This window comes from Hippocampus bargibanti, linkage group LG12, assembly GCF_051943395.1.
Source record: "Hippocampus bargibanti isolate YZ-2025 linkage group LG12, ASM5194339v1, whole genome shotgun sequence".
NCBI lineage: Eukaryota > Metazoa > Chordata > Actinopteri > Syngnathiformes > Syngnathidae > Hippocampus > Hippocampus bargibanti.
In genome coordinates, this window is record NC_142745.1 from 2,026,030 (window position 1) to 2,048,577 (window position 22,548).

General features: G+C 40.3%; 1 protein-coding gene across 2 annotated transcripts; it reads right to left on the reverse strand.

The window, feature by feature from the left end:
• Window positions 1-1,083: 1,083 nt before the first annotated feature.
• rhobtb3 (Rho related BTB domain containing 3) lies at window positions 1,084-21,719 on the reverse strand. Of its 2 annotated transcripts, none has more exons than XM_089011069.1 (13): window positions 21,328-21,717; window positions 20,268-20,499; window positions 18,771-18,963; window positions 14,935-15,092; window positions 13,852-13,960; window positions 13,044-13,239; window positions 12,762-12,961; window positions 10,569-10,678; window positions 8,524-8,629; window positions 7,707-7,880; window positions 6,027-6,193; window positions 4,525-4,621; window positions 1,084-3,942 (listed from the first exon to the last, which is right to left on the reverse strand). In XM_089011069.1, coding segments are annotated over exons 1-13 (1,863 nt in total). In that variant the 5' UTR covers window positions 21,330-21,717; the 3' UTR covers window positions 1,084-3,823. The 2 variants fall into 2 exon arrangements, 1 of the variants encoding a protein (XP_088867195.1); XR_016116731.1 differs by lacking the exon at window positions 1,084-3,942 and adding an exon at window positions 7,066-7,151 and having other exon boundaries at window positions 21,328-21,719.
• Window positions 21,720-22,548: the final 829 nt, after the last annotated feature.

Below are 22,548 nucleotides of genomic sequence, written 5' to 3' on the forward strand. Positions count from 1 at the left end.
CCCACCTGTGTGCGGCGAGTGTGCTGATGGGAAAGGACTTCACCGAAGTTCGCTCGCAAACGAAACCGAGTCAGTCAACAAACGTACACTCACATTTTGTTTCCTTTGTGAGTTAAAAGTAGCATTAATTATGTCTATTTTCAGACTCGGTATTGTTCATCATTTCCGCATTCTATAAAAAAAAGACCGTCGTTCCTTAACCAATCATCTCACGTCTTACTTACACATCGGGGTTACGGCAAGCTGTAAGGGACATTCAAATTATGCTTGTGAGAAATAAATAGCAGATGCCTAAAGACGTGAGAAAATGAGGCATCATGAAACAATGAGGCTTTCCAGTTTCCACCCAAATACTCAGAGGGACATAAGTCTTCTTGTGCCGGTCCCAAGACCGGATAAATACAGAGGGCTGTGTCAGGAAGGGCATCCGACGTAAAAGCTTGGCCAAAACAAACATGCGGATCAAACTTCTAAAGATGGAGGACACTGATTTGCTGTGGCGGCCCCGTCAAGGGAAAAGCCCAAAGGAAAAGAAGAAAATGTATGGAAGAGGATTAGGGCCAACAAAAAAATAAAATAAAATAGAGATGGCAGAAGTAAAATAAGCTATTTTTGTAAAACAGCAAAACCCTTCACTAAATCGGCATTTCAGTTAGACTGTGCTTACCAGACTTCTTAGGTTGTTACCACATAGGCTTCGTCATGTGAATGAGGTGATACCAAGACTAATGGGGCAATCAGAGCCAGGCATCGAACGTTAGGGGTAATAAAACAGACCAAAGGAAGTAATGAGATTAGCTTCAGGGAGTAGTCTACTACCTCCCTACCTTAGAGCAGGGGCCACCCCTGTCCATTAGGGATATATATATATATAGGGCCATAATTACCAGCACAACTTTAGTTCGCTGATGAAGCTCTTCGGATGAGGAGAGAAACGTCCGACACCTTCAAAGAAGTACAGATGACGGACGAAGAAACCTTTTCAGTGTTCACAATGGATGTAATAATAATAATAATAATAATAATAATAATAATACATTTAATTTATAAGCACCTTTCAAAACTCTCAAGGACACTTTTGCATGACAAGAGGCACTTGGGTGGTTCACAAGTTGGTCAAAAAGTTCAATGCACAGCAAATATTGTTTAATCAAGAAAGATGATTAAAGCTTTTATGAAAATCATCAGTGGTACAGTACAGTTAAAAAAACAAAAAATACTGTCTGAATATATATTTAAAAAATGATTTTACAAAAATAATTGCAGCACCAAATAATCATAATTTAAAGTAGAAACCGGAACAATAAAATTGTGTATCGAACCAGAGGCATTTTGGTTTTTTTTTTTAATGGAGCAACATATATGTGGATGTGAATATTTTCCCCGAAATTGTCATACTTCACATCATGCAAGTGTAACCACAGTTATTGCACGTTTATTCCCATCTCGGCACAGTGTTTTCGTACATTTCGTATATGATTTAAAGGACAACCGACACCATTTTTTTTTGTTTCCTGACTGACATCAGAAAAACGTTTTATAACATTTAAAATACCCAAAACACACAGGCTGATATTTTTAGTCAAATGCAAACCACCAATAAAAATGACTTAAAGTGTCCAAAATCTGCAAAAAAAATATAAACCTGGAAGTGGCCAGTTTCAGAAGGTCCCGCCCCCTTGTTCGTGATGTCACGCCAAGACGTATTGCCTTGCTCTAGAATCAAAACAATGGCTTCAGATTGGGAGAAGATGCTTTCTTGTTACTCATCCACTTATGAATATCATTCAAATAGTTCTGAAGAGGAAAGCATAAATGTTTGCAATCGATTAAAGAAGTCCTTCCGGGTCATTTGAGGCGTCTGGACTCCAATGTAGCGTCCCAGAAAATGCACAAGATGGCGCCCAAGCTCCGTTGGAAATGGGCTGATTTGTCTGCTGGGAATTTGTGTCAATTAGTATCAAATAGTAGTCTTTGTGCAACACACAACGATTCACCATCGCGTTATTTATGTGTTTTCCTTCTAATTTCGCCTTCAACACGAAGTTTGCAGACCAAACAAAGTACCCAAAATGCATTGTGTGTCGCTTTATCGGTCAGGGGCGTTCCTTCAGTGACGTCACGTATGGGATCGTCATTAACTCAAAAACAAGACTACCTGAATATTCATCGCGAGTCTTAAAAGGTAAAATCTAGTTACATGCGGTGGAATCTTTGTAAAATACGCTCAGTAGAAGTTATTTGAAGTGATTTTACAAATTATGGACACAACTTGTTTGGAAGCGTCGGTTGTCCTTTAATTTTCAGCCAATTTGAAATGTCCACGTCTGACACAGACTACTACAAGACGAATGAATGCGAGGTCATGTAATAATCGAATCACTTCCTCATATGGATTGTGAAGAATTCAATCATTAGGAATACCATAAATTGTCACGGGGGGGGGGGGGGGGGCATTTAATGTCACAATTTTGAATCACAAAGACTGCGTCTGCCCACCTGAAATAGAGTCTTCTATGATCCAGTTGTGTTTTTTTTTATGCATACGGGTGTTTAGGCGTCAGTCCTTTGTGTATTGGCCTAAGCGGAAACGACGACACAAAGCGTCATTTCGTGGTGGTTGATAAGGTTGCAAAATGGTGGACATTGTCAAAGTTGGGAACTTTGCATGGGAATTTAATCATCCATTTCATTTCTCAGCTCCTTTCAAAACTCTCAAGGTCACTTTACGCGCCAGCGATCACTCAACCCAGAAGTCGGCTAGAAAGCTAGCTAGCTAATAGATAGCTAACAGATAGCTAGCTATGCCTTCACTCAACTGGGAAGTAACTCAGATAGAAAGCTAGCTAGCTAATATACAGCTAATTTGATAACTAAGTAACGCAGATAAAAAGCTAGCTAATAGAGAGCTAACAGATAGCTAGCTATGCCTTCACTCAACCCGGAAGTAACTCAGATCGAAAGCTAGCTAGCTAATAGATAGCTACACTGTTGGCAATTTGGAGTGCGTTAATTCTTATCCCAATTTCGTTTAGGTATGATTCAAGTTTTTTTTCCCCGTTTTTGTTTTGAGGCAAAATTCAAGCTTCAGATTGGTCGACATTGGCGTGACAAAAAAAAGAGCAATTGTGCTACCGTAATGCACGGCTGCCTGCTTATGACAAAAACAAAACATTCCCTTTCTCTTCAATTGCCATCCATTCAAATGAATTCCCATTGAAAGTTTCCAATTTTGAGTACAGTGGTACCTCGGTTTACGAATCCCTTGGCTAACGAACTTTTCGGTTTACGAACGTTAAATTTATGAAAATATTACCTTGGCATTCCTCAAGATGGCGAAAGAAGAAGGTTACGATCTTCATCAAGTGTTTGATGCTTAGGAAACCGGCCACTCCATTCCATCAATCCATCAACGACCATCATAAAGGTAACCAAAACGACTTTATTATACAGTACAGTTTATTTCTTTAATTTAATACCATATCACATTTATTATACATAAAATAAGGTATATTTTGTGTAGTTTTAAGGCTTAGAAAATTAAAAAACGATGTTTTATGGGGACCTGGGAACGGATTATTCTCATTTTAATGGTTTCCTATGGGAAATTATTTTTTGCGATACACACTTTTCGCCTTAGACACTCTGTCTGGGGACCAATTAAGTTCGCAAGCCAAGGTATCACTGTATTTCCAAAATTCCCTCAGTTGAACTTGCCATGGAAACTATCCATGAATTTGCCAGCCCCTTTGCAAACAAGTACTGTATATATTTTTTTCCTTCTTCTTCATGTTGATCGGCCTTGCTATGCATCCAGGTGACGTCACATGACCGCGCAGCGAGACTTGCGTAATTTGCGTCGCCGTTGCTGGTACTCGCTGAGCTCCTGGAGATACCCTCTGGATGGCCATCGGAGCCTCTCCACCTGCTCACGCTCCTCTTCTGGAACACACACACACACACACACACACACACAATGTTGTTTACAGTATCGCATTCACGTTGCCGTATCTCAGTCAAGATGGCAGAGATTTGCTTTTGCTCTTTTAATAGATTAGTCCTTAAAAGTAGTAATTTATGATTATTCTTCTGGTGTTTGTTTTGTTTACACGATCTTTAGGGCTGTTCATTGTTTGGTCTGCCATTTTGTTTCACGTCTGAACTACTAATGTCTATCTATTTGGTGGCGAATGGCTATCTATTCGCTGACTCATGGCTAGCTGTTTGCTAGCTATTAGCTATCTATTTGCTGGCTATTAGGTATCTCTTCGCTAGCTAATGGCTATGTATTTGATAGCTGTTAGCTATCTATTTGCTAGCTAGCTTGTTATCTATTTGAGTTACTTTGGGGTTGAGTGAATGCTGGTGTCATGTGTACTATAAATCCCCAGTCAAATATGAGACTTTTGTTTTGTTACTAATCCAATTTGAGGAGTTTCTCAAAAGTTTTGGAGTGACAGCTGCATTTGGTTGAATTGATCAAGAGCATCAAATGATACTCATGTTGTGTACTGCGCACCATACCTGAAAGCTCCAAGAAGTCAGGTTTGTGGCTGAAGATCAGGTAATTGTTGGCAATGAAGTGGAGGAGCCACACGTAGAGCTGCTCGGCGTTGTGACACTATCCAACGGAAGAAGAACTGTTTAGTTTCAAATGTTTTCTGAACACATTTAGTTCAAGTAAGTGTTGCTTTTGGACATTTTTTTTTTTTAATTCAACCTACTGAGCATTTATTTACACACGGTCCCCTCCTTACGAACGAGACACGTTCCGAGCGGTCGTTCATAAGTTGAACTTGTTCGTAAGTTGCTTCAGTGCTATATTTTGTATGGAATGTATGTTGAAGTCAAACACTGAACGGGGAAGCATAATACACGGATGTTCAAACAGTCGTAAAACAAATTCCCACCGACTGTAGTACGACGACATACAGTGATACCTCGGTCTACGAACCCCTTGGCTTACAAACTTTTTGTTTTACAACGTTACATTTATGAAAATTTTACCTTGGCATACAAACTTTTTTTTGGGATACACACGGAGCTGCCACAATGAGTGATGTGTCCTTCGCGAACGAGCCCGTTCTTCTAACAACAAAATGGCAGCCGACTGTTTTGGTCCTCTATTCCCCGCCGTCAGTCTTCGGTTAAAGCCACATGATTGGTCAAGAACGCAGCAGTGAGGGGTGGTGGTTTAAACATTAAAGGGACAGGCAGACGACACTGAGAGAGTTTCAACTTTGACAGTTCAAAGGCAGAGTGTAGACTGCAAGGTTAAAATATCCCATCAATCAGGCTCCACAAGCCATCTGTACACTTGATGCCAAAAGCTATCCACCCAGCTAAACAGAACACAATTGATGAGGAACTAGATACAATTATCACAGAGAAAGCACCTACAAGGGATCATTCCTCAAGATGGTGGAAGAAGAAGGTTGCATTCCTCATCAAGTGTTTAATGCTGATGAAACCGACCACTCCATTCCATCACGCCATCAACGACCATCACAAAGGTAAATAAAACGACTTTATTATACACTACAGTTTATTTCTTTAATTATAATACCATAGCACATTTATTATACATAAAATAAGGTACATTTTGTGTAGATTTAAGGATTAGAAAGTAGAAAATTATGTTTTATGGGGACCTGAGAACGGATTATTCTCATTTTAATTGTTTCCTATGGGAAATATTTTTTGGGATACACACTTTTCACCTCACACACTCTGGGAACCAATTAAGTTCGTAAGTCAAGGTATCACTGTATATCCTTGGGCCTTCAGTCAGCCATTACTGAGGCTGCAGCCACGTAATTACTGAATTACATGGCAGCAGCCATTACTTTTTGTTATGCATCGCATTTTTTTTTGTTGTATTTTTAATGCCAACAAATGACCTGGTGGGACTGAAAAACAAATAAAAAAAAAACAACAACAACATAGCCCCAGAGCAAGTTTGTTCACCCGATTGAACTGAGAAGCCGCTCAGGTTTTGTAAAAGCGGACCTCTCCTCAACACTGACCTTTGCCCGGCGGAGGAGTCTTATCACGCTAATGCCAGTTGACGCCAACTCTCTGCTGGGCATGCTCTGCAGGTAAGCGCACACGCACACCTCGCAAAGATGCTGCAGCCGTTTCACCTGGTACATCTCCGCACACACCAGCACGGCCATGGCCTGCAACACGTTGGCTAGCGACAACAAAAAAAAGATCATGTCACAATCATTTGTGTTGAAAATATTCAAGGAATGACCCCATTCGGCATTTTTCTACACCCCAAACGATACAAGCTGGCGCATTCCCTCACCGCACTCTTTGCCCGCTAGAGGTCACCTTCACTCTGACGGTTGCTTTCTGCCAAGATGTCAAACGCTAACCTCACGCGTGACGCGTTCCAAACCATGATGCAATGTCACGAGGTAAACAAAATGTCTCCTAACATAACCCATCTTTCTAGCTAGCTATCTGGCTATCTATTTGCTATCTATTAGCTATCTAGCTGGCTCGCTGGCTATCTATTCGCTATCTAGCTATCTATCTATTAACTATCTATTAGCTAGCTAGCTAGCTTCATATCTATTTGAGTTACTTCCGGGTTGAGTGATTATTATTATTAGAAAATAAATACTGTAATTTCCGGACTATAAGCCGCGACTTTTGTCACAAGGTTTTAACCCTGCGGTTTATGCAACGGTGCGGCCAATTTATACCTTTTTTTTAACGGCCGCCATGGGGCGCTCCAGCACTAAAGCTATCTATTTGCTGTCTATTAGCTAGCTATGTGGCTGGCTATCTGGTTGGCTACCTAGCTGGCTATCTATTTGTTATCTATTTGCTGACTATTAGTTATCTATCTGGCTAGCTCTCTATAAAATATCTCGCTAGCTATCTATTAGCTATTTAACTAGCTTTCGGTCTGTTTGAGTTATTCCGGGTTGAGTGAACGCTGGCGCATGTGGCTGCCGCTGCTCACCCACTAAAAAAAATTATCCTGTGACTGTAAAGTGACCTTGAGAGTTTTGAAAGGCGCTTAGAAATGAACTCATACACATGTACATTTACCAATAGGTGTAGGGTTCGGTACATTGCAGTTTTTCGTCTATTGCGGGTGGTCCCGGTCCGTATTAACCGCGCTAAATGAGGGATTACTGTAAAAAAAAAAAAATAATAATAATAATAAAAAAATAGAAAAATTAAAAAAAGTAAATAAATAATAATAATAATAATAATAATAATACATACATACATTTAAACATTTAAACAGCTTCTTCCCCCAAGCCATTAACTCTTTGAACAGTAGCCCAAATTGAACTGTATAGTGCCGCTTGGCACTATACAGTATACTATATTTTGATGATGATACTAGTGCAGCGTGTTCGACCGGAAACAAATTCTTTGTGTGTTCTACATACTTGGCAATAAAGATGATTCTGATTCTGATGATTCTGATTCTGATACATACATTTTTCTGATTCAAATTAAGATTTGGCCACGATGGAGGTTTCCGCTCCACTAAGTGCAGAGTTATAAATGCGTTATTCACCCAGACTTATTGAAATTCAAACGGAGAGAGGGTGAATGAATAAAACATTCAGTGAAAGTTTCACCATCATACATACTCAAATGTATAATTTAATGGGGGCAGGTGAAAAAAAAAGTAAGAAATTCTCCTATAGAACGTAGTCGGCAGGCATTGAACGTACCGGGACAACAAGAATCCGTGTAGAGGTACTCCAGGAAAGACAGGAAAGTGTCGGATGAAACCCCGTGGATGGGTACCACTCGACTGCGGGCCTCCGCGTACTTGCCACTAAACATGGCCGCCATGACGTCACAGCGCGCTACCAGGACGGCTCGATGGGCCGGCAATACGCTCCCTTGAAAGAACACAAAACAAATTTGTTCAGACATGAAAAATTAGAGGGAACATTGACTGCGAGCCATGTGAAGAAAGTTTTTTTGTGACGAGCGCCACGGTACAAGTGCTAGCTTGTGCATCATGGCGGTGGTTGGGCGGGGCAAAACGTGTCCCAATTTCGCCGACATTACGCATCATGATTTTTTCCCAATAGGCTCTTGAAATCGACGAGGAAACCGTGACACGTGGAACGTGTGCACGAGATGTGACATTTTTGGGCGACTGCCGTTCACAGCCACCCTGCCGCCACTCAGCCCGTCATTATTCTTGCTCAAAAAATAATAAAAAAAGAAAAGAACACAATGACTCTCACGGAATAATCCTGAACTGGTTTGAACTGAAGAGAAGTAGAGCGCCTCGTTGTGCTTGTTATCATCTTGTTATCTCGGGGGGTTCTTTCAAAAAAGATGAAATGGGGGGGGGGGGGGGGTGGAAGGCAGGTCGTCCTTTGGACCCTTTTATCTTATTTTATCTTCTTATGGACGACCGGGTCTGTCAGCAAGCTCATAATTCAATGGAGTCTGATAAAATGTGACCTTCCTTTCCCCGATGTGAGCGCGCATTCATTTTGTGAGTGAATGTTAATGACGGCGTCAACCCACCCTGCACCATGAAGATGACGTCCGAGTAAAGAGGGGAATTGAAGAGGTTGACCAGAGTCTGGGGGCCCAGCTGGGCAGCGCGTGCGCTGGGGGTGTCTCTGGCGCCCTGCGAGGGGACACAAAAACGCCGAAAGGAGAAAGATGCAGCGGGTTAACACCTGAGCTGGATGACGACAAACCGTTATTATATTATAAGGCAATTGCTATTCTGAACATTTCTCTCACGTCCCCCCGGTGCGATTCGTACGATTCTCACCGAGACGTGGGTGAAGTGCAATGCCAGGCGCATCGATTAATGAAGGTAATAATGGAAAATGGAAAGCAGATGCAGATTTTTTTTTTTTGTGGTGGCAATATGAATGGCAGTGATATGTGATATGTAAATCACATTATCAAGAATTATTATGTATTTGGTATTTGGTATTTTTTATTTTTTATAAATCATTTATCATGGTTTATTATTTATTATTGATGTTTTATGTTTTATTTATTCATTTATTGTTTATTATTCATTTATTATTTATTATTCATGTATTATTTATTATTCATGTATTATTTATTATTTATTATTTATTATTCATTTACAGTAAAGTCTCGTTATATCGATATCGGATATATCGATAGTCCCGGTTATATCGATACTATTTCTATGCACGCACGGAGAAAATTACATGCAAACAGGGTCGGATATATCGATAGTCCCGGTTATATCGATATTTTTTCGGACTCCCTTGAATATCGATATAACGAGACTTTACTGTATCTATTATCTATTATCTATCAATGATCTATTATCTATTATCTATTTATTATTTATTATCTATTATTATTATTATCTATTATCTATTATCTATTAGCATTCATTATTCATTATTCATTATTCATTATTCATTAATCATGAATCATTATTTGTTTTATTTTATTTATTTGTGTTTATTTTAGAATAATACATTTTTCATAAATCACTGTTGTAACTAGAATTTTAGACACCAAAGTATGAGAGTGAATACTCATCGTGTGAGCGAATGAGTTCCCTTTGATCCATCTCTTATGATGGACGTCATCAGATCTCAAATTTTTTACAGTCGCTCGAAGCACGAGTTCATTGACGGCTGTCAAACATATTACGACGAGATGCTTGAGGTTCTTCATCTTATTGAAGTCAAGTCTCAGCTGATGAATTTCAAACCCGATGTCCGGGATTAAGACCTGAAAGAAAATCTCTCTTTTCCTCCCTCGAGAGCATCTCTTGTTTATTTATTTACTATTAATTCCCACAGTGTTGGTCGGGGAGGTGACTAATTATATAACGATGCTAATTATAACAGCGCTGTGTCAAAACGAGATCCCGCCACTTCCTGCCAATTTGTCATGTGACATGTGTGTCGCAGCCAATTGCGGTAACACGCATAAAGAAGGTGTAAGTTTACACAAATTCCCAGCGGACAAATCAGCCCATTTCTAACGCAGCTTGTGCGCCATCTTGTGCATTTTCTGGGCGCTACATTGGAGTCCAGATGGCTCGAATTGATACGGCAGGACTTCTTTAATCGATTGCAAACATGTATGCTTTCCTCTTCAGAACTATTTGAATCATATTCATAACTGGATGAGCAACAAGAAAGCATCTTCTCCGAATCTGAAGCCATTGTTTTGATTCTGGAGCAAGGCAGTGTGTGACCAATAGTGACGTCACAAACAAGGGGGCGGGACTTTCGGAATCTGACCAGTTCCTAGCTCATTTTGTGGCAGTTTTAGAACACTTGAAGTCATTTTATATTGGTGTTTTGCATTTGACTAAAAATATCAGCCTGCGTGTTTCAGGTATTTTAGATGCCATAAAACGTTTTTCTAATGTCAGTTAGGAAACAAAAAAATGGTGTCGGTTGTCCTTTAAAACTGCTGTGTCCGAAGCAGGGCTATCACAATCTATTATTTTTAGAATCATTTATTGTTTGATAACCACTTTTTTTTCTCATTTGTGGGAACTTGGTCGGTTAGTGGAGAGTAACAGAGAAAATTCTTGTATTCTTGTATGAACTCACCCTCTCTCTGCCGATAAGGGATCGTATGCGCTCCATGAGCTGAGCCACCGCAAGCGAGTTCTTGAGCTTCTCTTCCAAGGCCTCCTGCAGGTGCTGCCATTCCCACGCGCCTACAAAATATCGACAAATACATTGATTCGACGCACCAATCAAAGTACGTCGATTGGAACAGGCCCTGAATTTTATATCCATCTCCAATTTTATATCCATATCCTACCTCTAAATCTACCTACCGACCTCTAAACCTATCTATCTATCTATCTATCTATCTATCTATCTATCTATCTATCTATCTATCTATCTATCTATCTATCTATCTATCTATCTATCTATCTATCTATCTATCTATCTATCTATCTATCTCTCTTGATCTCACCATCTCTACCTCTCTCTCCGTCGTCTGCCTGTCTCTTTAATGTTTAACACCCCCCGCCCCCACTGCTGCGTTCTTGACCAATCACGTGGCTTTAACCGAAGACTGGCAGTGGGGAATAGAGGACAAAAACAGTCATTTTCTTGTTAGGAGAACGGGCTCGTTGGCCAACGACATACCACTCATTGTGGCAGCTCAGTGTGTATCCCGAAAAATAGTTTGTATGCCAAGGTAAAATTTTCAGAAATGTAACATTCGTAAAGCGAAAAAGTTCGTAGGCTAAGCGGTTCGTAAACCGAGGTTTCGCTGTACCTAGAACCTGTCCACTGCGTGCGTTTCAACCAAACACACATCCCTCTTCAATTGCTGCTGTGGACTGCAAATTTCCCCATTGCGGGACGAATAAAGGTATTCTGATTCTGATTCTGATTTTGTAGCAATTGAACGGATTGCGTGGCAGGAGGTTGGAGACTGAATTAGAATCAGCATGTGGAAGCAGACGCTGATTTCTTTTAATGACATGTAACATAGTCTTCTAGAGGAAATATGACATTTATAGTCTGCTCTCAGCCGCCCATCCCACAAGCTCGGAGGCAAAAGGCACTCATGCGATTATCCTCCACCTTCCTTTCTTATCCTCATCCCCCTTTTTTTCCTTCTCTTTGCAACTTTCGCCCTCATTCCTCTGCCACCCTCGTATTCTCCCACACATGAGAAAAATCCACAATGCACACTGCCTCGTCCAAGAAGCGAGCGCTTCTGCTCTATCCAACCTCCACTCCCAAACAGACTCAGTCCCACTCTATAATCTACTCAGGTTCACCACCTCTTACCGGATTGTCCTGCAAGCGTGACAGCAGACGCGAGCACGCGTGCCGTTCGTCAACGTTGGACTCAAGCACACAAAAGGCTGAAAATCGAGCGGTTATGATTCTTGCACGGCCTTTGATCAAGTGCGCCACAATCTGACACCGAGCGGGCGCTCCATGGCAGAATTTAAGCAGCGCGCTGAGAGGATTTTCACGAGGCAGGCGCCGGATACGTAGCACGTTTGTTGAATTAGGTGCCATGTTCTCTTTGGTTCATCCTGTTTTTATTCATTACATCCCTTAAAGGACAACCGACGCTTCCGGCAAGTTGTATCCATAAATTGTGAAACCACTTCAAATGACTTCTACTGAGCGTATTTTACAAAGATTCCACCGCATATAGCTATGTTTTACGTTTTAAGACTTGCGTCTATTAGCTAGCTATCTGGCTGGCTATATGGTTGGCTACCTAGCTTGCTAATTAGCTGGCTATCTATTTGCTGTCTATCTGACCAGGTGGCTATATAGCTAGCTAGCTATTAGCTATCTAGCTAGCTATCCAACTATTAAATATCTCGCTAGCTATCTATTAGCTATCTAGCTAGCTTTCGTCTGTTTGAGTTATTCCGCGTTGAGTGAACGCTGGTGCATGTGGCTGCCGCTGCTCACCCACAGAAAAAAAACTGACTAAAATGACCTTGAGAGTTTTGAAAGGCGCTTAGAAATCAAATGTATTATGATTATTACCATTTTTATTATTGTTATTGTTATTAAAATGTTCCTCATAACAGAATTTATAAGACAGCAAAATATATTGTGCATAAACATAAGAATAGAATACATCTTGAAAAAATATATAACAAAATATGAAAGCAGTTTACATCTATGTAAAATATGAGTCCATTTTTGATAGTTTTGTTGCTTTTTTTTTTTTTCCCTTCATGAAGATGTCACGATTAGCATCACACGTGTCACGAAAAGCCGCTATTTGACCGTGTTCTGGGCTTTTACCTCTGTAAATGAACATGAGGGTCTCCCATAAGCACATACACAAGAGAGGATCCTTCACGACCAGACGAGAGAGGCGACCGGTCAGGTGTCCCTCAGATCGAGGCATGTCGTCAATTATGGCGCCGTCGTCCCAGGTGGAGAGTAACGAGTGAGGGGTTGCATCCCTCTCCCGACAGACGCATCGAGACTGCGGGCGGTCCCTGGTCCAAAGCAGACCACATTCAGTCGAAAATAGCGCCAGATGGTCAACTAGCTGGACGGCAATATGCGTCTACCTCCTACCTGGTTTTGGGCCCCAGGAGCAGCTGTCGGAAATACGGGCTGACGGCGCAGAGCACCGAGGCGTGAGCCCAGCCCAGTTCTTTCCCAGAATCCCCGGCGTAGAAGGCCACGTCGGCAAACTGCACGCCGCGTTCCAACAACCACTGCATGTCTTGCGAGAAGCTGGATTCCTCCACTCGAATTGGAGGTAGGCAAGCTGAGTAAAAGGCAAGAAAAACATAATAATAATAATAATACATTTGATTTCTAAGCCCCTTTCAAAACTAGGTCACTTTACAGTAACAGTTTTTTTCTGTGTAATACTACTACTACTACTACTACTACTACTAATAATAATAATAATAATAATACATTTGATTTCTAAGGCCATTTCAAAAAGAGGTCACTTTACAGTAACAGTTTTTTTCTGTGTAATACTACTACTACTAATAATAATAATAATAATACATTTGATTTCTAAGCCCCTTTCAAAACTAGGTCACTTTACAGTAACAGTTTTTTTCTGTGTAATACTACTACTACTACTACTACTACTACTACTACTACTAATAATAATAATAATAATAATACATTTGATTTCTAAGGCCCTTTCAAAACAAGGTCACTTTACAGTAACAGTTTTTTTCTGTGTAATACTACTACTACTACTACTATAATAATAATAATAATAATAATAATAATAATAAAAATAAAAATAAAAATAAAAATAAAAATAAAAATAAAAAAATACAAATACAAATACAAATACAAATACGAATACGAATAAGAATAAGACATTATATTTCATACACAAAACTCTTCTTCAAACCTGGTTGTTCCAAATGAGGCGGGCGAAGCTCATTGACTTTATTCCCTCGCCTCTTTTCTGGCTTCTCTTTGGCTTTGTGTTTCAGACACTGAATCATGAAGTACTCCAGCTGTACAATGCAGGGAGAGAAAAAAAAACACATTTATGCAAAAAACAAGGTCCAAAAATAAGTCATTACATCATCTGTTCTTTGCTTCGGGAACAAATTAGCCCCCCCCAACACCCATCATAATGTACTATCTTAAAAAAGAATAAGCCTGAGGTGAGATTCAAGTGTGTGTGTGTGTGTGTGTGTGTGTGTGTGTGTGTGTGTGTGTGTGTGTGTGTGTGTGTGTGTGTGTGTGTGTGTGTGTGTGTGTGTGTGTGTGTGTGTGTGTGTGTGTTTGTTTAATGAGGAAAAAGTTCCTATCACAAAAAGTAAAACGATATTGTGACCAAATTCACCACAGGGGTGAGGACTTTGAATGTAGCCAATCCTTTGAAACAGGATTGTGTGTGTGTGTGTTTGTATGACTAGTCTCGTGAGGACCGCGAACATTTTATACCATACGTAGTGAGCACATTTTTCACAAGTGAGGACCTTTTGGCCGGTCCTCACAAGTTTTTCAGTCTAAAGGCTTCTAGAGGGCCTATATATGCATCTGTTAAAGTTTCAGCGAGGTCCTCACAAATTCAACCAAAATTACTTTTGGTGTGTATTTTCATTTTAACTTGGATACACACACTTTTTACTCACTGTGTGTGTTTGTGTGTGGGTGTGTGCGTGGTTAATGAGAGGGAAAAGTTCATATCACAAAAAGTCAAACAATATTTAACCAAATTCACTGACTTTGTAGGTACCCATTCAGAGTCCTCACTCCTGCTGTTATTTCAGTTTCAAGTCCACTTTTTATTTCTTTGTTTTCAAAGAAGTTGAAGTGGGAAATGGGGTGACATTTAGTGTTCAAATGTAACACTAGTTCTTCTCTAAACTGATCAGCAACAGTGGTCCTCACTCCTTATCTGGAGTTATCCTGACCTCACAAAACCATTGAAACAGGAATGTGTTTGTGTGTGAGTGTGCGCGTGTGTGTGTATGCGTACCACACTGCCAAAGTAGCGACCCACGAACACATGGTTAAGCGAGGGTAACTCCAGGTAGGTGGCCCCAAGGTCCCGGGACAGCTGTAGACCTTCACTGTGAGGCACGCAGCTGCTCCAGTCTGAAGCGCACAACGGGCATGTACAGGGAGGGCCCTCGTCTACACAAAAAGGGATCACAGGGGCAACGATGATTAAATTGATGTTTATAACGAAATATTCGACAACACAGAAATATGACCCGAGCCGCAATTTAATATTCGTTGCACTTTGCGGCAGGCGTCGGTTGTCCTTTAACTCATTCACTGCCATTCATGAATGTATTCGGGAATTGAAAATAAGACATAGAGCGCCATTCCCGAATTTGTTCGGGTTTTGTTTCTACTTCTTTGGGTGCTGATAAAGCGCTGGCCATGGTCTCTGGCAATGTTTCCACAAGGGGGCAGCATTTACCTTTTTCAATGTTAGCTCTTTGTTCCCACTTCAGCTGTTGTCAAAGCGCTATATGAACCAATATGTAAAAATAATAAAAATCAATGTATTGTATTTATAAGCGGCTCTCAAAACTATTACATTGTATTTTGGACAGCCACCATCATTTCAAACTCATATAACTCCAGACCCATATAATTTAGGAAATAACACTTTTTTTCTAATGAAAGAAGAGAGTCTAATGTTTCTTACGCTGTATTGGATGTTTATGTAGTCCTAAAACTCAATATTCTCTGGGTCCTGGAATTCGAGTGACAATGACAAAAACCCTAGCACTGGAGTGGTCGACATTTTTGCACATAATAAATCAATTTATTAACACAATCATGTCTCATAGCAACGCCTCTTTATTTCCTTGAAGCCCATACAGACACAGATGGCGGGGCAAAAAAAAAAAAAATCTAATGGGATGTTCTACTTTTTGAATGAAGACACGCTTACCAGATTGAGCATCTGGGGGGGACTGGAGAGACAGTATCGGATAGAAAATTCGTGGGATTATCTTGTAGGAAGAAAAAAGGGACCGAATGGGAGAGAATGAGTCGGACACAGCTAAGTGCTGAGGCATTTGATAAATCATAATGCTAAGAACCTACAGGCACTCAGCCAAGCGTCTGGGTGAGTGCGTTTGTATGACTAGTCTTGTGAGGACCACTAACATTTTATACCATACGTAGTGAGGACATTTTTGACAAGTAAGGACCTTTTGGCCGGTCCTCACAAGTTTTTCATTTTAAAGGCTTCTAGAGGGTCTATATATGCATCTGTTAAAGTTTCAGAGAGGTCCTCACAAATTTGGTGTGTATTTTCATTTAACTTGGATACACACAATATTTACTCACTGTGTGTGTTTATGTGTGTGCGTGTGTGTGCGTGTGTTTAATGAGAGGAAAAGTTCATATCACAAAAAGTAAAACGATATTTTGACCAAATTCAGGACAGGGGTGAGGACTTTGAATGTAGCCAAACCATTGAACCAGGAGTGTTGGTGTGTGTGTGTTTCTATGGCTAGTCTTGTGAGGACCACTAACATTTTATACCATACGTAGTGAGGACATTTTTGACAAGTGAGGACCTTTTGGCCGGTCCTCACAAGTTTTTCATTCTAAAGGCTTCTAGAGGGTCTATATATGCATCTGTTAAAGTTTCAGAGAGGTCCTCACAAATTTGGTGTGTATTTTCATTTAACTTGGATACACACAATATTTACTCACTGTGTGTGTTTATGTGTGTGCGTGTGTGTGCGTGTGTTTAATGAGAGGAAAAGTTCATATCACAAAAAGTAAAACGATATTTTGACCAAATTCACGACAGGGGTGAGGACTTTGAATGTAGCCAAACCATTGAACCAGGAGTGTTGGTGTGTGTGTGTTTGTATGGCTAGTCTTGTGAGGAACACTAACATTTTATACCATACGTAGTGAGGACATTTTTGACAAGAGAGGACCTTTTAGCCGGTCCTCACAATTTTTTTCATTCTAAAGGCTTTTAGAGGGTCTATATATGCATCTGTTAAAGTTTGAGTGAGGTTCTCACAAATTCACCCAAAATGATTTTTTTGTGTGTATTTTCATTTCACTTGCGTGGTTAATGAGAGGAAAAAGTTCATACCACAAAAAGTAAAACGATATTTTAACCAAATTCACCACAGGAGGTGAGGACTTTGAATGTACCCATTCAGAAACCTCACTCTTGCTGTTATTTCAGTTTCAAGTCCACTTTTTATTTATTTGTTTTCAAAGAAGTAGAAGTGGGAAATGGGCTGACATTTAGTCTTCAAATGGAACACTAGTTCTTCTCTAAACTTATCAGCAACTGTGGTCCTCCCTCCTTATCTGGAGTTATCCGGACCTCACAAAATGTTTGAAACAGGAATGTGTGTGTATGTGTGTGTGTGCATGTGAGACACAGTGAAAATGGGGGTGTGAGCATTCGTCAGGCGCCGAATTGCCACATCAATGTTGCGTTTCCGTGCACGCGTGCCCTTGGCGGAATGGCGTGCCGCCTTTTGCTCGCCGCCGCTTTGAACGGCCACGTTCATGCATGTTAACTGCGGTCCGAGTCAAGCGGCGGAAAAGCAATCAGTGCTGAGCTGTCACTCTCAGCTGTCATGGGAGAGAGTGTGCTAACCTTCCCTCGGTAGCAACAACAAAGCTGAAAGACGAGGCCCCCTGCGGAACTTGAAACACCGCAAACAGACACGCACACGCGAGCGCACGCGTACTACTTCCACAGACACCATCTCAGAGAATGTTGAGAATGAATGAATGAATGAATGAATAAATAAATACAATTAAAAAAAACATTACAATGTAAATAATTACAATTAAAAATACAAAAATAACAAAAATACTAATAAAACATACAAATAATTAAAAAATAAAAATTACATGTATAAAATACAAAATTAACAATTAAATATTACAAATTAAAATATGAATAAATAAATAAACAATAAAAATTAAAACACATTAAAATATAAATAATTATTTTTAAAAATACAAAAATAAAAGAATTATAAAGACATAAAAACAATGCAAAATAAAAAATACATATTAAAATATACAAAATAAAAAATACATATTAAAATATACAAAATAAACAATTAAATATTATAAATTAAAATACAAATATATAAATCAATAAACATTAAAAAATAAGAAATATTACAAATTAAATAATTACAACTAAAAATAAAGAAAAAGCACATTAAAATTTAAATAATTACAATTACAAATACAGAAATAGCAAAAATACAAATAAAACAAAAATAAAAAATACAAAATACATATTAAAATATACAAAATAAATAATTAAATATTAGAAATTTAAAATACAAATATATGAATAAATTAACATTAAAAATAAGAAATATTACAAATTAAATAATTATAATTAAAAAATAAAGAAAACACATTACATTTTAAATAATTACAATTAAAAATACAAAAATAAAAAACATAAAAAAAATATATTAAAATATACAAAATAAACAATTAGATATTACAAATTAAAATACAAATATATAAATAAACAAATATTACAAATAAGAAATATTACAAATTCAATAATTACAACTAATGACAATGAAATTACAAATTACAAATAAAACATAAAAATAATAAAGTAAAAATTACATATGAAAAATACAAAATAAAAATTACATATTACAAATAAAATTACATATTACAAAATCAATGAAGCATATATTGTAATGAGGAGCCTATCAAAATGTATTATCGCTGACAAAAGCAGTTAACAGACCAGTCGATGATACAAATTTATAATAAATGAGAAATCTTACGCCGTATTTAAATAAATAGACACATGAATAAAATCAGCCTCACCATTCAGCCTCGCACCAACTGCCACCAAGATGACAGGCACTCCCCAGTGCCGAAGAAGTGGGCGGAGTCTCGGAGCATATCCATTCCGAACCTGCTGGAAGGCCAGCTTGTCGGTCACCGAATACTTGATGACCAGAATGTCCGCCTGCTCAAGCACCTTACGTACGCTGGCCCAGTCGCTGTCCAACAAATCCTAGCGTGGAAGGAGGAGACATCAAATTAACGGAGCGTTTCTTGTGATGACTATCATGGATGTGACCTCAGATAACCTCCAACCATTTCTCTCCTCACAGTATCGGCTTGTAAAAAGATTTGATGCAAACAAAAAAACCTGCAGTGCGTTTTGACTCATTTGAATAACAAACAAAGAAGCCGAAAGATGAGTGACGGATTGTTGTTAAGATAAGACAGCTTTACAATAGACTGTACTACTGCTACAAATGAACAATTCTCTAATTCATGTACAGAAAAATCATTTTTTGATCCTTTTGAGGGGGCGGGGTTGAGGACAGCATGCTAAAATTGCTGCACTGTGTCTCTATGAGCAGTATTGTTGAATGAGGCAGGAAAAGCTGTCTAAAACAGAGGTCCCCGACCCCCGGGCCGTTGACAAATACCAATCCGTGGGTCATTTGGTACCGGGCCGCGCAGAAATAATAAATAATTGACATAATTTCTATTTTATTTATTAACTGAGTCCGAACTATGTTTTATTTTGAAAAATTACCAGATTACATCCGTCTATGACTTACTCTTGACGCATGTCAAAACGCTTGTCTAGGTCACGTGATACATAGCGCTAAAATTAGCCCACCGTAAGCTATCAAAATGTGTTGTTGTATTTATCCGCCTGTCCGTAAAAATATTGTCTGACATTAAACCGGTCCGTGTGGCAAAAAAAGGTTGGGCACCACTGGTCATGTGAGCACGAAAACACAATGTTGCTCCACAACGACGTTTCACGTTTTGCTAACATTGACATTGCTAAAATCAGGGATGTCAAAGTCATTTTTTGCCGCGGGCCACATTGTAGTTATGGTTTCCTCTCGAGGGCCGTTATGAATTTGGGGAACCCATTAGAATGTTTAAATCCCTTCAAATATTACATATAGAGTACGCAGCAAATTAATGAATAACTCATTTTCAAATCTGAAGTCAAGAATAATGACTTTTATTGTGGTTGACATCCAAAAATATGAAATTTTGGCTCAGATTTTAGCAATCATCATGGAATTTAACAAGTTTGATTTGCTTTCGCGGGCCAAAAAAAAATGATGTGGCGGGCCGGATTTGGCCCGCGGGCCTTGACTTTGACACCTGTGGCTAAGATTGTGAATACCTGACAAATATTGACTAGTTGATCCGGTTCAGGCACATGTTGGAAATGGACATTGTGGCGCTTGAACGCCACACTGGCATTCATGCATACAGCATCCGCAAAATGAGTTACGCTCGATGCTAATACAATGCTAACGCCAAAAAACAAACATGACTTACCCAACTGGGACAGTCGTGAACCACGATGGTGACATCTCCAAAGACGCGTGAGGTGTATTCCATGAAGGCTGGGTTATGCAGGCTCCTCTCCAGCTCACTGGGTCCTACCAGAGCCCCATGGCCCAAATAGCTCCACAGCAGACCTCCCCGCAGCTGGCCCTGGCCCATTATCTCTTCACCTGACCCGACACCGCCGGGGCACTCGCTCCCCAGAGCCACAATGTGAATGGACCTGCGAGGAAGACAAATGAACCATCGGGAAATACTTCGGGGAAAAAAAATGAGCTTGGTGTTTTTCCTGGTATTCAACGAATCAGATACCGACGAGCTTTGCAAGCGACCATCAGGGAAGTGCAAGTGTAGATAAATAGTTATCGCTAGCTCTTCATCGTTTACCTTCTTTAATGATTTATTGGACACCACAGACCTCCCCACAAATGGTTTCCTCATTGAATACACCACACACTGTGACTGATGTGTAAATGTGTAAGAGAAATATGCCAAGAAATCGATATTTAATGAAGAAGTGCCCTAGAATATATAGACAGCTCTCAAACTCAAGGCCTGTGGACCAAATCCAGCTTTGTTTGCCACAAAGATCTGATATGATGGGACGATCATTGGTGTTCACAATTATTACAGTTTGGCCTTAATGCTCAAAAGAAAAGTCAGATGTCAGGGCTAGCATAGCTTCTTTTTATATGCTATGGGACCACTTCAAATCATTTCTCCTCTGTGGTTGACAAATCTTTACTTCATACCTGTGGATGGATGGAACAGAGACAGACAGACAGACAGACAGACAGACAGACAGACAGACAGACAGACAGACAGACAGACAGACAGACAGACAGACAGACAGACAGACAGACAGACAGACAGATAGATAGATAGATAGATAGATAGATAGATAGATAGATAGATAGATAGATAGATAGATAGATAGATAGATAGATAGATAGATAGATAGATAGATAGTTTCTGCATTTAAGAGCACGTGAGCACGAAAAAACCCTAATATGACGCCTTCGGAAGGAGTTGTAGGCAACTAGCAACTTACATTGTGTTCACGTTGGCGTCGTTGCTTTACGCTGTGGAGCGTGTCCCTCTCACGGTGCGTTTCGACGCCAGTCTGCGGCAGTCGGGCTCGCCATTTTCCGCAGTGAGCCACCGCTCCGCTCCGCTGCTAATCGCTCTCATCGGTGCTGGTCTCACCGGAGGCCGGTCTCGCTAACTGCCTCCCCCCTGCCTCGCTATTCATTCATAAAAGCCGTAGGTCGCCTCGACCCGCCGTCGTACCCGCGCTAAGCAGGCGGCTGACTGGCTGTGTAGAACAACACTCAAAGGACAAATCACTGACAAGTTGCCAGCGGGTAGGCGGAGGCAATTAACCGCCGTGGACGAGCATAGCCTCGCGCACAAGGGTCCACACCACATTCATGACGTCTTACTCGACAACAAAGTCTTTCGGGCAACGGGGGAGAGAGGGGGAGAGAGGGAGAGAGGGGGAGAGAGGGGGAGAGAGGGGAGAGAGCGAGACAGAGAGACACAGAGAGCGAGAGAGACAGAGAGAGAGAGCTTTTATACATCAGGGGTGTCCAAAGTCGGTCCTCGGGGGCCTCCGTCCTGCCTGTTTTCCAGCTCTCCCAGGAGGAACGCACCTGATTCAAATCATCAGGACCATTTTGATGCCGCTTCAGAGCTGGCTGATGAGCTGATGATTAGAATCAGGTGCGTTGGTCCCGGGAGAGCTGGAAAACAGGCAGGACGGCGGCCCTCGAGGACCGACTTCGGACACCCCTGTTTTATTCGATAAAAAAATCTGCAGTTATTGAGTCTTTGTCGATGCAGCGTGATATGCGCATGCGCGCCACATTGTCTTCGTTTGATTTTGTATTTCCATTTCCGTCTTTGAAGTCCGGCATTTATGTAGTAATCGAGGACTCAACTAGTTATAAAGTAGAAGTAAGCATGAGAGAACCGCCAAGTAAGAAGAGAAAAACTCTAGGATCGAGTCGCACCAAAAAGAATGGCAGAGTCTCCAGGGTGAATACGCTGGATGGATAAGATTGTCGACTGCGTTCCGTGTTATGTGTGTGGAAGGGGGGAGGGAGGCGATTAAGCAGTTGCTTGACTCAGCAAAGACAGACGAGCTTGCAGTGTTCTAATTTACTGATGCTTGATGTAGCCCTGCATGGGGTAAATAGGGGGGGGGAGGGAGATTTCACCATCGTAATTGACTACAGATGTTGGGGCCAAAAAAATGACATTCACATCTCAC

What these genes read in the sequence shown, in the direction of transcription:
- rhobtb3 (XM_089011069.1), bottom strand. An exon ending in CGTCATCTTCATGGTGCAGG is followed by an intron (nt 7,881 to 8,523) that starts GTGGGTTGACGC and finishes TGTTCTTTCAAG; the next exon opens with GGAGCGTATTGCCGGCCCAT. An exon ending in GACTCCTCCGCCGGGCAAAG is followed by an intron (nt 4,622 to 6,026) that starts GTCAGTGTTGAG and finishes TCCGTTGGATAG; the next exon opens with TGTCACAACGCCGAGCAGCT.